We start from the raw sequence: 15,576 nt of genomic DNA on the forward strand, positions 1-15,576 counted from the left end.
GGTGGCCGATATCTCTTACCATGCTGCGGGCTTTGACTTTGTGGATTACTTGAAGTCTTTCCATTCCATTTATTTCTGTTATCATTAATAACTGGCGGGAGGCGTGATGTTCTTCTGCGGTCTTTTAGATGCATGCTGTTCTCACAAGAGGTTTTATCCTAAGAGTAATGATTTTGCACATAATCTCCTTTTCCACACATAGACATAACACACACATGGTGCCTTTTGTGTTACAAATATTCTGTACTAGCATATACAGTATAAATAGTTTATTAGTAATGGCTACAAGTCAGAAGGATGTTGTAACACCCATTGGAGATAATGACAATTTATACTGTACAAAGAAGAGTATGCTGTGCAAGATAAATGTTGTAATTGTATTTAAAAAAAATCCTAATCCAAGTCTTTAGAGAGGACTGATCCATGGATTATAATCCAAGATGCTGAGAGGTTTATAGTACCAGGGAGGAGCCCCAACATGCCATCTTATGGTTTCTCCATTGAGGAATGGCCGAGTGCTAACAGTTAGCATGCTCGCAGCATGTTGGTCTGTCTTTGTGTTAAAAAAATGAAGGGGGGTCCACAGGCAGGATGCTAGAAAAAGCCGAAAGTGCGTATGCGCTTGCCTTGTTCTGATCCATTCCATCAGTGTTCACCTGATGCCTGTTGGGATTGAAGTTAAATGGAGGTTAAAGATAGGAAATAAGGCATTGAGGATGTTAAAATGTTACAACATTGCCTGTGCAGTTAATAAAGGATCCTCGCTTTGTATGTTTGAATCCTCTCACCGTTATCTATGTCAGAGTTTGGGCCGCTCTGGCGTTTATTGGTACAGGCGCACTCCAGGTGGTCCTCCAGTCTGATCTGCACCTTCTTCAACTTGGGCCGCCGCCGCACATACTCTACCTTTGCCACCTTCGGGTGACAAAACAGCCAATGACAAGCAGGCTAACTTTAGCCTCGTTTTGCGTATTTACCCTGACGGTGCGGTGGTGCTTGCGGGTTGCATGACACCTCATGTTGCTAGTGTTGCAGCAGCCCGTGCAACGCTTCACCTCCACGCACGCCGGCCAGATGATGAAGTTGGCGGCGGTGGGGTCCACCTGACTGCGAGGGATCTCGTAGATGGTGGTACGCACCTTGCAACCTGCAGGTAACGCCTCCTCCACCACTGCAGTGCAGAAGAGACACTTTTTATCCCGGCTGGTTGGTGCGGTATGCTAGCTCCATCATCTTGTATCCATGGTACGCCCGTGTCTGTGGGTGTTTCACCATCATCTCTGCACCTTTATCATGTGTTCCTCCTTCGTGCTACATCTGTAACATTTCCCTCACTACGGCTACACAGGTCATGTATCCAGCCAGTGCTACATCAGTATCATGTATGTGTCTCAACAATCTGTATTGTATGCATCTCACCAGCACTACACCTGCATCGCAACAGTACTACTCCATACCTGTCTCACAAGCACTACATCTGCATCACAACAGTACTACTCCATACCTGTATCACAAGCACTACACCTGCATCGCAACAGTACTACTCCATACTTGTATCACAAGCAATACGCCTGCATCGCAACAGTACTACTCCATACCTGTCTCACAAGCACTACGCCTGCATCGCAACAGTACTACTCCATACCTGTCTCACAAGTACGACACCTGCATCGCAACAGTACTACTCCATACCTGTCTCACAAGCACTACACCTGTATCGCAACAGTACTACTCCATACCTATCTCACAAGCACTACACTTGCACTGAAACAGTACTACTCCATACCTGTCTACAAGCACTATACCTGCATCGCAACAGTACTACTCCGTACTTGTCTGACCAGCAATACACCTGCGTTGCAACAGTACTACTCCATACCTGTCTCACCAGCACTACACTTACATCGCAACAGTACTACTCCATACCTGTCTCACTAGCACTACTCCATACCTGTCTCACCAGCACTACACTTGCATCGCAACAGTACTACTCCATACCTGTCTCACCAGCACTACACCTGCATCGCAACAGTACTACTCCATACCTGTCTCACAAGCACTACACCTGCATCGCAACAGTACTACTCCATACCTGTCTCACAAGCACTACACCTGCATCGCAACAGTACTACTCCATACCTGTCTCACCAGCACTACACCTGCATCGCAACAGTACTACTCCATACCTGTCTCACAAGCACTACACCTGCATCGCAACAGTACTACTCCATACCTGTCTCACAAGCACTACACCTGCATCGCAACAGTACTACTCCATACCTGTCTCACCAGCACTACACCTGCATCGCAACAGTACTACTCCATACCTGTCTCACAGGCACTACACCTGCATCGCAACAGTACTACTCCATACCTGTATCACCAGCACTACACCTGCATCGCAACAGTACTACCCCATACCTGTATCACAAGCAATACGCCTGCATCGCAACAGTACTACTCCATACCTGTCTCACAAGCACTACGCCTGCATCGCAACAGTACTACTCCATACCTGTCTCACAAGTACGACACCTGCATCGCAACAGTACTACTCCATACCTGTCTCACAAGCACTACACCTGTATCGCAACAGTACTACTCCATACCTATCTCACAAGCACTACACTTGCACTGAAACAGTACTACTCCATACCTGTCTACAAGCACTATACCTGCATCGCAACAGTACTACTCCGTACCTGTCTGACCAGCAATACACCTGCGTTGCAACAGTACTACTCCATACCTGTCTCACCAGCACTACACTTACATCGCAACAGTACTACTCCATACCTGTCTCACTAGCACTACTCCATACCTGTCTCACCAGCACTACACTTGCATCGCAACAGTACTACTCCATACCTGTCTCACCAGCACTACACCTGCATCGCAACAGTACTACTCCATACCTGTCTCACAAGCACTACACCTGCATCGCAACAGTACTACTCCATACCTGTCTCACAAGCACTACACCTGCATCGCAACAGTACTACTCCATACCTGTCTCACCAGCACTACACCTGCATCGCAACAGTACTACTCCATACCTGTCTCACAAGCACTACACCTGCATCGCAACAGTACTACTCCATACCTGTCTCACAAGCACTACACCTGCATCGCAACAGTACTACTCCATACCTGTCTCACCAGCACTACACCTGCATCGCAACAGTACTACTCCATACCTGTCTCACAAGCACTACACCTGCATCGCAACAGTACTACTCCATACCTGTATCACCAGCACTACACCTGCATCGCAACAGTACTACCCCATACCTGTATCACAAGCAATACGCCTGCATCGCAACAGTACTACTCCATACCTGTCTCACAAGCACTACGCCTGCATCGCAACAGTACTACTCCATACCTGTCTCACAAGTACGACACCTGCATCGCAACAGTACTACTCCATACCTGTCTCACAAGCACTACACCTGCATCGCAACAGTACTACTCCATACCTGTCTCACAAGCACTACACCTGTATCGCAACAGTACAACTCCATACCTATCTCACAAGCACTACACTTGCACTGAAACAGTACTACTCCATACCTGTCTACAAGCACTATACCTGCATCGCAACAGTACTACTCCGTACCTGTCTGACCAGCAATACACCTGCGTTGCAACAGTACTACTCCATACCTGTCTCACCAGCACTACACTTGCATCGCAACAGTACTACTCCATACCTGTCTCACTAGCACTACTCCATACCTGTCTCACCAGCACTACACTTGCATCGCAACAGTACTACTCCATACCTGTCTCACAAGCACTACACCTGCATCGCAACAGTACTACTCCATACCTGTCTCACCAGCACTACACCTGCATAGAACCTACACCTGCGTCATAATTATCGCACCTCATATCCATCCCCATGTGTCTCACCGATGCAGTATTCCTTTGCCTGTACCATTCTGTGTATTTTCTGCGATGTTTAACCGGTATTGTAATGTGTATGTGTGTGTTTGTGAGTGTCTCACCTGTGCTCCGCTTGTAGCGCCCATGTGTGTGCACTTGCTTCAAGTCGGGGAAGCCGTGAGAAAAGACTTGCTTGTTGTAATCGTGTTTGGCCTCCTCGATAGCCTCGTTTTCTGAACAGAGACAAATCAACACATGCATATCGGGATGTCACACAATCTCACACTTTCCATTGCCTTGTGTCAACAACATAAACACACACACACACACTTTGTTTGAAGGCTAAAGGAGTTGCTGCTTCTAGCAGACGTCCATAGCCTGGCTGGTTTATCACCTGTGAAATGATTTCCACAGCCTCACCATAGCCAAAGCAGAGAAGCAATGAATGTTTACATGCCACCTGTTTCTCATACTTTACATCACTTATGCCGGCATAAAATCTCCCTTCTTCCTCCTACACTCACACACACACACACACACACACACTTGTGTCTGTCTAACCCCTGCCAGTCAGGAATTTGGGCATGAATTATACATAGCAACGTAAGCAGCCTTCCAGCCAGCCGGTCCTGCTCTCAGAGCAAATAATGGGCCGGCGTGACAACAGCATAATGAAGTGAGCCACTTGACCCCCGCCAAGCCCGGGGAGCCGTCACACTCTGCATTTGCATGTCAATGATGCCAAGATTAATGGTGGCACCGCATGTGAAAAATGAATCGACTGAGTCGTTTATGTTGTGGCAATAGAGATTCTTTAGTATGGTCGTTATCATCATAGGTTGCATTTATTTTGGCGATAACTTACATCAATGAAGGTGAACAGCTGAGAAATCCTAACTATTATACAATGAATCATCTTGTTGTTTCTACATTTCTCATAATGCACCATAATTACCTCATCTTAATTACCTCATGTTGAGATGAACTAAGGTAATTCCAGTGCAGCTAAAACACCTTCCACTCTACAGGATTTGAGAGTCGTTCAGCGCAAACATTCCCTTAAAGACTTTTGTGCACTGCGAACAGAAACGACTCTTCCCCAAAATGTTCCCACACAGTCAGACGCATCCAAGCTGTCTACATAAGATGACGAATTATGTTCCGACATCTAGTCTGACCCCTGAGTTATTAATTCATTGATTAGGAACGGGGTCCAAATGGTTTAGTCCATATACTGGAAGACATGCATTTTTAAAACCATGTGGTTTTCCTGTGAAGTCTGGCCTTGTTTTTCCATGCATTCACTACTTTTTGGAAAATGGTTATTGCTTCACATATACATTTATTATGAATATTTTCTCATTGGTTTTCTGTTGGGCTGCACGGCGTGTGAGTGGTGAGCACACAGGCCTCACAGCTTGGAGTCCTGAGTTCAATCCCTCGGCCATCTCTGTGTGGCGTTTGCGTTTCCGTTTGCATCTCCGGGTACTTCGGTTTCCTCCCACATTCCAAAAACATGCTAGGTTAATTGACTCCAAATTGTCCATAGGTATGAATGTGAGTGTGAATGGTTGTTTGTCTATATGTGCCCTGTGATTGGTACCCGCCTCTTGCCCGAAGACAGCTGCGATAGGCTCCAGCACCCCTGTGACCGTTGTGAGGATAAGCATTAGAAAATGAATGAATGGTTTTCTGTCAAAACACAGGCTCAACTCGCATACATGATTGCTCTATGTAATGTAGCTGCTATTGTTAATGTGCCTTTTCCTGAAATAACTTTCTTCAAGCTTCTGATTGGTTAGAAGTAGCCTCAGGGTTAAGGCTTATTACACCACCTGTTGCTTTGGCATTCACTTTTTTAATGTGCAATTCTGTTAGATATGACATAGCTCCTTCATCGTAACTTGTGTCCCTTTCTAAGAAACAATTTTGTTTCCCAAAATCTCTTGTCTGGTTTGGCAGCGGCTCACAAGTCTGAAGAGTTCACCGAGAGTGTAAAGAGCAAGACGAGGCCACTGGGTCTCTTAGCAACATTTGTGCTAATGAGATGAGAGGACAGCATCCGCTGTCCTTCCTCTGCGAACCCAACCAGAACCAGATTAATACTTCAATTTGTCTGACTCTCATGACACCACTGACTGGGAGGGGCGGCTTTCAGACTTTCAACTTGCAACTCAAACATGTAAAAGTTTCATAACAAGACTTTGATGTAACCACTGGGTCCCCTTTTTAGACATTTTATGTGAAACATCAATTGGATAAACGCCAGTATGTTCTCTTCTCGACAACAAAATGCCTAATCAGGGCTTTTTAAAGTGTGGCACAGTGAGCCTCCCTCAGAAAAGACAACTGGGTCCTCTCCTACTCCAAAACAAAAAATACTTTTTGGATATTTTGTGTGTGTTTTCTGCTCACCTGGTATCTCTCTCGCTATAAAAAGTAAACATCAATTCATTTTGATTCGGACTTAAATGAATATTTTTCTTTATTTTCTCAAGCTGCTGAGCCTCAAGCGTTGCCTCTAGTGTTAAGACTTTTAATGGCTGTGATATGATTCATTATATAAAACAATCACAATCATTTGTATACCCAATAAAAAATATGGTATATTCCACTGACAATCACTATCTTGGCGCTGCCCGACACAGCAGAGAAAGGACAGGGAGAGTTGACAGGAGCATAGCCTAAACCAGAAACATGCAAATGAAGCACACTAAAAAAATACTTATAGTAGTAGTATGACAATAATAGGACAAAGTTAAATCACTGCTCGCTCTTGGGGGAAGTTAAAATATATAATAAGTATTTGGGGGGCATAAGCAGCTACGAATGTAAATAATCAACTACAACTATAACTATGTTATGATTTTTTTTCAATGTTTTTCCAATTATTATCCAGCATTGACGAATGATTTTTTTTACCTACGGTGTCTATCTCGAGTAGCCGCTGGAGGTCGCTGATGCTGCGGATCTCACTGCGGGAGAGTCGCTCCAAAAGCTCCCGGGGGAGAGGAGACTCCTGACGGGGAAAGTAGCGAGTTAGAACCACACAAATAGAAAGACGTAGAAAGCTCACACCCGGACACAACACACGGAGCGCGGTGTCGCCGCCGCGCAGTGCTTCAATGCACACGCCACCATCTTGTGTAGCACAACTTGGCAGCAGTGTATAGGCATATATAGGTAGTTTACAGCCGCACAGTCGGGCATATCAATGCCGTATCGCGTCCAGAATTTCAGAAACCATCAGTAAAAACGTAGGAAGTCGCAAACGAACAAGGTTGTGCTACACAAGATGGCGGACTCGCGGCGACAAAAACGTACGGCTCATGCGTTTTCTACGTAATGTAGTTCTGTGGTTAGAACCCGGTCGTTTATCGATCGAGGAGTTATAGCTTATCGCGCATACGTTTCTCATCAGCACATTCATCGTTCACAAATCAACGAAAAAAATATTTCCATGTGTGTAGCAAACTTTTCTAGTTCAAAATATATAATAAAAATAATTTGTACATTTTTTAATAACCGGCTTGCTGTGTTTACCTCAGCAACGGCGCGTACGAGGCAGAGCCAGCCGGCGAGGAGCTGGTAGAGCGCGGGTCTCATCTCCTCTGAGGTCCGCTGAGGAAGCTCCAGGACGGGGCGAGGGTGCACTGACGGAGCCGGGGTGGAACCATACCTCCCTCGGGACAACAGGTCACCTCTCCAAGGAGAACCACCCAGGTAGAAATCGCCAGAATCAATATTCCCACAATGAAATATAAATATCCAAATGTTGTGAAGTTAATTTAAAGAAATTGTCCAGTTTGATGGAGGTTTATGACACTGATAAATCCTGCAGCATCCATCGTGACTTTCCCATAAAATCCATAATATTCCTTCATATGAAGTTTACCAGTGTAGCTGGAGCTACATAAACCAAAAAGAAGCCGAATGGCAGCTCTCAGTGATACCTTCCTGCTGTCCAGTCTTCCAGGCTTAATGAATCAGGATGCCTCTGTCCCAGGATGTGACTGTCTGCGCGCGCCCTGGTGGCCATAAATAGACGGGAGCGCGCCCTCTGATTAAAGTGGGCTGCATGCATGTCACTAAACACAACACATGCAACATTATATCATTTAAACAAAAAAAAAGAAAGTTAGTGATATAATATGCGATAATGGAAATGTCAAAATTACCATCAGATTTTGTTTCATTGGTGCCACAAAGTGCAAAATTGATAGCAAGCATAACAAGTGTGATAATAACCATAGAACCAGAAATGGATCTAAATGTCATATAGGAAAGCATGTCACTGTAATAGTAATGGTTTTATTTCATTTGAACATGCATCAGATTACAATTGAATGCATCCCATAATCAGTTCACAGTTCCACATGTCCAAAAGGAGTAGGAAGAAGCAAAGCTTATTAAATCCTACCCCTCCATCTGGTACTTTTACAATCAGTAACTGTTACATTTGTTCACTTCCTGCTTTCCTAATATAGTTTAAGTTTTTTTAATTTTAAAAAAATATATATTTAAATTTTTTTTGTCATGTACCAAAGTACGGTAGTGACTGTCTAGTGCAGGGGTCCCCAAACTTTTTCCTGTGAGGGCCACATAACTTTTCCCTTCTCTGATGGGGGGCCGGGGTCAGTTTGTAGCAGAAAATGTAACGATTGCATGGGTGTCTAAACATAAACATTTATTGTTTTCCAGAAAGCCACACAAAACCAAATATTAATAACCCTTTCCGGGATCTTCACGGAAAAAACAAGTCGGAAATAAATAATAACACTATTAATAAGATAAATAATACTATTTGTGAAATAAATAATAACCAAATACTCTCTCTGGGGACTTCAAAGAAAAAACAAAGTCAGGAAATATTTAACAACACAATTATGAAATAAATATCATACTATAAATAGCTATCATACCTGTCTTTGTGACGGGATTCATAGTGTTGGCGCAGATTGTATTTTTTAAATACGGCCACCGTCTCTTGACAGATGAGACAAACCGCTTTTTCTTTGCATTGAACAAAAAAATTATCGTTTGTCCACTGCAGGTTAAATACCCTGCATTCTGAATCAATTTTTCTCTTACCTAATCTTTTCGCCATTGTTCCGCTCTTTTTGACGGGGTGAGTCAAGGATTTTTTTTCTGGGAGGGGGGAGGGGTATTTATCTGGTGTTGCTCAGGGGGCCGGACCAAAGGTGGAGGCGGGCCGGATCCGGCCCGCGGGCCGTAGTTTGGGGACCCCTGGTCTAGTGCAACATGAGCAAAACAATCAAATATTTAAAGGTGACCTATTATGCAAATTTTTCAGCCCTTTATATTTTGTTGTGGACTCCTATAGAGCAGCTACACACAATAACCATAACAAGGTTTACCTATTCACTAAAGAAAAACAAAATGTTCAAACTTATAGTTCCCATGTCAGTAGCTGAACTTTATTTTAAGACGTGTAGTGAAGCCTCTCCTTTTTTCTTGACAAAACTGTCCTCTGTGAAGTAGTGGGCGTATAGCAACAAGTAAGGGAGATAATATATTGTTCTCATGTTTGGTGCTCATAAACAGACTTCAGGGACCCATTTTATAATTTACTGTACACCAAAGCATCATAATTGTCCAAAAAAATGTATTATAATATCAAAAAGCAGGCGAAGAAGCAGTAGTTTGCATTGAAGAAAACAGTTGATGGACTGTTAAATCAGACTTTAAAGGGCGAAAGCTTAAGAAAGCAGTGCTGGAATCTGGAAATCCAGCCTCAAGCATTGAAACACGCACGTACACATTTAGGCTCTCTTTGTCTCCTTCTATTTGTCATCCACACACACACACACACAGTTAATCCGACGTGATGTTGTGATAGAAAGGGAAGGACGAGGAGTGAAAAAGTAGTGAAGGGGAAGTGGGTCACAAGCAATTCAGACCTTGAATGGCAGCGCTGACCAGCGCTGTCACTTCCTGCGTCTTCACACTTTGTTTGTATGATGCACCCCAATCGTTCTTGTGTCCTTCTCTGGACCATCACCTTCCTGCTGTCAGGAGGAGGATCAAGCGTGACACCACAAGGAGAGAGAGAAGACTCAACATACTGTACATTGTTTATGTGTCTTTGGCTCACTTTGTTCATTGTTCATCATTTTATTTGGATCATACTAGCTAGTATGTTAATAAATCCAGACTCAGTGTCATTTAAAAGACTAATATTATTAGCACTTGATGGTTTTGTTCAGTAATTCTTGTGTTTTTATGTGAAGCATCAGTTGAATAAACTCCAGTATTTTCTCTTCTCGACAACAAAATGCCTAATTAGGGCTTTTTCAGAAAAGACAACTGGGTCCTCTCCTACTCCAAAACTGGATATTTTGTGTGTGTTTTCTGCTCACCTGTCATCTCTCTCGCTATAAAAAGTAAACATTAATTCATTTTCATTCTGACTTAAATTAATATTTTTCTTTATTTTCCCAAGCTGCTGACCTTCAAGCCTCGCCTGAGGTGTTAAGACTTTTAATGACTGTGATTCATTATATGAAACAATCTGGATATTTTGTGTGTGTTTTCTGCTCACCTGTCATCTCTCTCGCTATAAAAAGTAAACATCAATTCATTCTGACTTAAATTAATATTTTTCTTTATTTTCTCAAGCTGCTGAGCCTCAAGACTTTTAATGGTTGTTATACATTATATAAAACAATCACAATCATTTGTATACTCAATTAAAAATGCGGTATATTCCGATGACAATCACTATCTTGGCGCTGCCCGACACAGCAGAGAAAGGACAGGGAGAGTTGACAGGAGCACAGCCTAAACCAGAAACATGAAAATGAAGCACACTAAAAAAAACATTATTAACATTATTAGCACTTGATGGTTTTGTTCAGTAATTCTTATGATACACACTGTATGTATGTACAATGTTACACTCATAACTATTAAAACACTGTTATAAGTAAATTAATATATATCTAAAGATAATGTAAAAAATGTTCTCAGATACTAAAAGGATCACAAAAAAACAACCTAACTTTATTGAGGCGTGGGGTATGAGTCAGATCAGCATACAGTAATGGTGGGGGGTTTGGCACCCATAGGTTAAGAGTACAGGAATATTTTTAGGAGTCGCCACAGAATGAAAAAAAAGTGAGGGTGTATCAAAGTAAAAGCAGTAAAATTTAATTCAATGACAATAAGACTGGATAAAAAAACATTTACGATCAGGGTGCGGGGGTGGAATTGCCTCACAAAAAGAACATAAATAAGATTTGACACCACTCAGAAGCTATGGTGTGATTCATGAATGTTTGGTGAGTGGCCAAGTGTGAATTTGTCATTGTTATTTACTGATAAGTTAGCCCCCCCCCCCCCACACACACACACACACGGGCTAGAGGCCACTAGCATCACAAGACTTTATTTGGTCTTGTTAAGAGGCAACACTGTGCCTCACATTCATTCATTTTCTACCATTTATCCTCACGAGGGTCATGCTGGAGCCTATCCCAGCTGTCTTCAGGTGAGAGGCGGGGTACACCCTGGACTGGTGGCCAGCCAATCACAGGGCACATATAGACAAACAACCATTCACACTCACATTCATACCTATGGACAATTTGGAGTCGCTAATTAACCTAGCATGTTTTTGGAATGTGGGAGGAAACCGGAGTACCCGGAGAAAACCCACGCACGCACAGGGAGAACATGCAAATTCCACATAGAGATGGCTGAGGGTGGAATTGATGCCCACCCTGCATGCTAACCACTCGTCCGCCGTGCAGCCCACATTCACATTTATATAAACAAGAATTGTTCTCATTTTGTCATTTATAGGATGAATTCAAACTGCAAAATAAACATTGCATTACTTGAAACAATTTGTGCTAACAAACAATGGAGGACAAAGCGTGCCAAATATGGCCCGTAGGACACTAGTTTGAGGCCCCCGCCTTGATATGAAAGTTTAATGTTAGTGCAGCCCGCGCAAGTTTGATATGGATGCTGTATGGTATCATGTACCCAGAAAAAATTATTACGTTTGATTAATGTTCATGTTAAAGGTTAAATAACTGTTAATAGTTATCCTCCCTATCCGTGTGGAAGTGGTAAGTTTTTGGCTAAAGTTTAAAGGAAATAACTTGAAGGCTACCGTTTAGGTCGCTAGCTCTCTAGTTTGCGAGTTAGCATGTGTCTCAAGACCCTGCAGTTGCGCAATATGTTGTAAATAAAAAGAGTATAAATGTGACTATAGTCGTGTTTTGTCATGTCTACAGGGCTCTAATAATGCTTTGTTCATTTTAATCAGAAAAAAAATATTTGTCTACCCACCAACTATATGTGGTTTCTTAAGTTTTTATTATTTGCCGTTTTATTATTATTATTATATTTATTTATTACTGATTGATTGATTTTCTTTATTCTTGATTTGTTTATTTATTTTTCATGTTATTTTGTGCAGAAAAATTAAAATGAAGATATTTGAGAACAGTGGAATGTTTTATCAGAGCTTTTATTGTAGAAAATCGGAACCAAAGCACTGAAAAAGTTTGTATATTTTTCTGTTTTTAATACATGCGTTTTTTTGTTTTTTTTTTGGAAAACCTGATGCGGCCCAGCCTTGCGCAGACTCTAGCTTCAGTGTCCCCCCAGGTAAATTGAGTTTGAGACCCCTGTCTTACACGATCTACCATAAATGAGGAAGGAAGTGGCCTGCTAGCATACATTAGATTTGTTTACTCATTAATTATTCTGCAACAATACCTTCAACGTAATACCAGTGAATTTCTCTTGTACTGTACATCAACAAAGTATCCATTTAACAAGTAGAACAAACTGAGAACTGTCTTCGCTTATATCCGCATTGTCCACTGCTCAAAAGAGACCAATTAGTAAAGCTCTCAGGCCAATTATTAGCACGCTGGGAAAAAAAGGGAGGATTTCTGCCTCATTGTGGCAGTGCCGGGAGAAGAGGATGTACTGGGGCGTTGTTGGGAGGGCCGATGTGGTGCTTTTGGCTCTGGAACAATGCAATGCTGTCTGTAAAAGGAGGATAATGGAGGGGGGGGGCAGTGTTTTCACACACACTCGCTCACTCAATGAGTTGATGACCACACTTTTTTTTCCAGATGAAGGAGGAAGCTTCCGTTTAGCGCCATACTCTCACTTTGATACACATCAAGGACCATACAAGGAAGGACCATACAAAGCTGTGGAGCTCAGGTTCCCAGTTCAAATCCGGGTGACCCCTTCTTGTTTCGGTTTCAGGATAGTCCAGCTCAAACAAGGACACCCTCGTCTTAAATATTTATAGTGGGGAGGGGGGTGTAAATCAGGGGCAGAGCATTTCCCTGCAGATGGAGAAGTCTCCGAAACTCCCTTCTCTGTGGTCCCATACCATTTTCTGAGTGATAATCAAATATTCTGGAGGAATGTTAAAGTCACAAAATTAATCCACACAAATCAGTCAGTTAGGATAATTCATAATGCCGCCTACAGCGAACATACTAACTCCTTATTTCTAAAATCTTAAACTTACTTAAACTTGCTGATATAGTTCATCTTCAAACAGCTAAAATAATGCATAAGGCTTCTGTACGTTATAAAAAATAAATAAATAAATAAATACAAAATAAATAAAAATATAAATTAATGAAATAAATAAAAAAACTTAAATTATATTAGGAAAGCAGGAAGTGAACAAATGTAACAGTTACTGATTGTAAAAGTACCAGATGGAGGGGTAGGATTTAATAAGCTTTGCTTCTTCCTACTCCTTTTGGACATATGGAACTGTGAACTGATTATGTGATGCATTCAATTGTAATCTGATGCAGGCCTTTAACTGCCAATCAACAATTCTGTAGTTCAAATCGCAGAAATGTCTTCTCTTCTGTCCGAAATCTCATTTGAGGGGTCGTCCAATTTCAAATATTCTCTTGAGGAATGTTCCAGTCCCAACACAATTCATGCAAAATGTTTTCTACACAAAACATGGGGGGGTGTAGCTCAGTGGAAGAGCATTTGACTGCAGATCAAAGGGTCCCCAGTTCAAATCTGGGTGCCCCCTTCTTATAGTTCTCCCATAGTCCACCTGAAACAAGGCTACCTGTGCCTTTGAAGTCCTTTAACTGCCAATCAACAGTTCTGTCGTTCAAATCGCAGAAATTTCTTCTCTTCTGTCCGAAATTCCATTTGAGGGACGGTCCAATTTCTAATATTGTCTTACGGAATGTTCCAATCCCCACACAATTCATGCACAATTAATCCACCACAGACGTGGGGGGTGTAGCTCAGTGGAAGAGCATTTGACTGCAGATCAAGAGGTCCCCAGTTCAAATCTGGGTGCCCCCTTCTTAGTGTTCTCCCATAGTCCACCTCAAACAAGGCTACCTGTGACTTAGAAGTCTTTCAACTGTCAATCAACAATATTGTAGTTCAAATCGCAGAAATTTCTTTTGTCCAATTTCTAATGTTCGCTTGAGAAATGTTCCAGTCCCCACACAATTCATGCACAATTAATAAAACGTGGGGGGTGTAGCTCAGTGGAAGAGCATTTGACTGCAGATCAAGAGGTCCCCAGTTCAAATCTGGGTGCCCCCTTCCATGTGTTCTCCCATACCCTTTAAGGGATAGTCCAGCACCACAAAGCAATCTGTCTTTCAGATAAACCTTTTTGGTAGATGATCGCATTTCATTGTCTCCGATTCAAATCTGGGCACTCCCATACCCTGAAAGGGACAGTCCTGTGTCTTTCAGATAGCGCTTTTTGGTGGATGTTCGAATCCAACCAAAACTCTTCCATAGCAGTGTAAGTCAGTGGCAGAGCATTTCAATGCAGATCCAGTGGTCCCCAGTTCAAATCTGGGTGCCCCCTTCTTAGTGTTCTCCCGTACCCACTGAGGGATAGTCCAGTTCAAACAAAGCTACCTGCATCTTTGAAGTCTTTGAACTGCCGATCAAGACGTCTGCAGTTCAAACCTGGGTACCCCCTTCTTAGTGTTCTCTAATATTCTCTTGAGGAATGTTCCAGTCTCCACACAATTCATGCACAATTAATATAGCAGTCAAAATGGGGGGTGTAGCTCAGTGGAAGAGCATTTGACTGCAGATCAAGAGGTCCCCAGTTCAAATCTGGGTGCCCCCTTCTCAGTGTTCTCCCATAGTCCACTTTAGAAGTTTTTCTTCTGTCCAATTTTCTGTATATTTTTCTGAGGAATGTTCCAGTCCCCACACAATTCATGCACAATTTTCAACACAAGTCACGGGGGGTGTAGCTCAGTGGAAGAGCATTTGACTGCAGATCAAGAGGTCCCCAGTTCAAATCTGGGTGCCCCCTTCTTAGTGTTCTCCCGTACCCACTGAGGGATAGTCCAGTTCAAACAAAGCTACCTGCATCTTTGAAGTCTTTGAACTGCCGATCAAGACGTCTGCAGTTCAAACCTGGGTACCCCCTTCTTAGTGTTCTCTAATATTCTCTTGAGGAATGTTCCAGTCTCCACACAATTCATGCACAATTAATATAGCAGTCAAAATGGGGGGTGTAGCTCAGTGGACAACACAAGTCATGGGGGGTGTAGCTCAGTGGAAGAGCATTTGACTGCAGATCAAGAGGTCCCCAGTTCAAATCTGGGTGCCCCCTTCTCAGTGTTCTCCCATAGTCCACTTCAGAAGTTTTTCTTCTGTCCAGTTTTCTGTATA

General features: G+C 42.6%; 1 protein-coding gene and 6 non-coding genes across 7 annotated transcripts; 6 read left to right on the plus strand and 1 right to left on the minus strand.

Annotated features, from left to right (window-relative positions):
- Positions 1–254: 254 nt before the first annotated feature.
- LOC131099071 (platelet-derived growth factor subunit A-like) lies at positions 255–7,855 on the minus strand. Its single transcript, XM_058046012.2, has 6 exons — positions 7,432–7,855; positions 6,811–6,907; positions 4,011–4,121; positions 978–1,171; positions 789–915; positions 255–663 (listed from the first exon to the last, which is right to left on the minus strand). The coding sequence occupies exons 1-6, from the start codon at positions 7,492–7,494 to the stop codon at positions 653–655; spliced, it is 603 nt and encodes a 200-aa protein (XP_057901995.2). The 5' UTR covers positions 7,495–7,855; the 3' UTR covers positions 255–652.
- Positions 7,856–13,873: 6,018 nt separating this feature from the next.
- On the plus strand, positions 13,874–13,945 carry trnac-gca (transfer RNA cysteine (anticodon GCA)). Its single transcript has one exon. It is a non-coding gene; the product is annotated as a tRNA-Cys (tRNA).
- Positions 13,946–14,157: 212 nt separating this feature from the next.
- Positions 14,158–14,229, plus strand: trnac-gca (transfer RNA cysteine (anticodon GCA)). The gene has a single exon. It is a non-coding gene; the product is annotated as a tRNA-Cys (tRNA).
- A 177-nt stretch (positions 14,230–14,406) lies between these two features.
- On the plus strand, positions 14,407–14,478 carry trnac-gca (transfer RNA cysteine (anticodon GCA)). Its single transcript has one exon. It is a non-coding gene; the product is annotated as a tRNA-Cys (tRNA).
- Positions 14,479–14,950: 472 nt separating this feature from the next.
- Positions 14,951–15,022, plus strand: trnac-gca (transfer RNA cysteine (anticodon GCA)). The gene has a single exon. It is a non-coding gene; the product is annotated as a tRNA-Cys (tRNA).
- A 120-nt stretch (positions 15,023–15,142) lies between these two features.
- Positions 15,143–15,214, plus strand: trnac-gca (transfer RNA cysteine (anticodon GCA)). Its single transcript has one exon. It is a non-coding gene; the product is annotated as a tRNA-Cys (tRNA).
- Positions 15,215–15,445: 231 nt separating this feature from the next.
- trnac-gca (transfer RNA cysteine (anticodon GCA)) lies at positions 15,446–15,517 on the plus strand. Its single transcript has one exon. It is a non-coding gene; the product is annotated as a tRNA-Cys (tRNA).
- Positions 15,518–15,576: the final 59 nt, after the last annotated feature.

Source organism: Doryrhamphus excisus, linkage group LG9 (genome assembly GCF_037039965.1).
Source record: "Doryrhamphus excisus strain RoL-2023G ecotype Guam linkage group LG9, RoL_Dexc_Guam_v1.1, whole genome shotgun sequence".
Taxonomy (NCBI): Eukaryota; Metazoa; Chordata; class Actinopteri; order Syngnathiformes; family Syngnathidae; genus Doryrhamphus; species Doryrhamphus excisus.

Excerpts from the sequence above, each read along its gene's own strand:
- LOC131099071 (XM_058046012.2), bottom strand. The coding sequence starts at position 7,494 with ATGAGACCCGCGCTCTACCAGCTCCTCGCCGGCTGGCTCTGCCTCGTA. Across the intron at positions 1,172-4,010 it reads GCGCTACAAGCGGAGCACAG|TGGTGGAGGAGGCGTTACCT; the intron begins GTGAGACACTCA and ends TCTGCACTGCAG. Across the intron at positions 916-977 it reads AGCACCACCGCACCGTCAGG|GTGGCAAAGGTAGAGTATGT; the intron begins GTAAATACGCAA and ends TGTCACCCGAAG.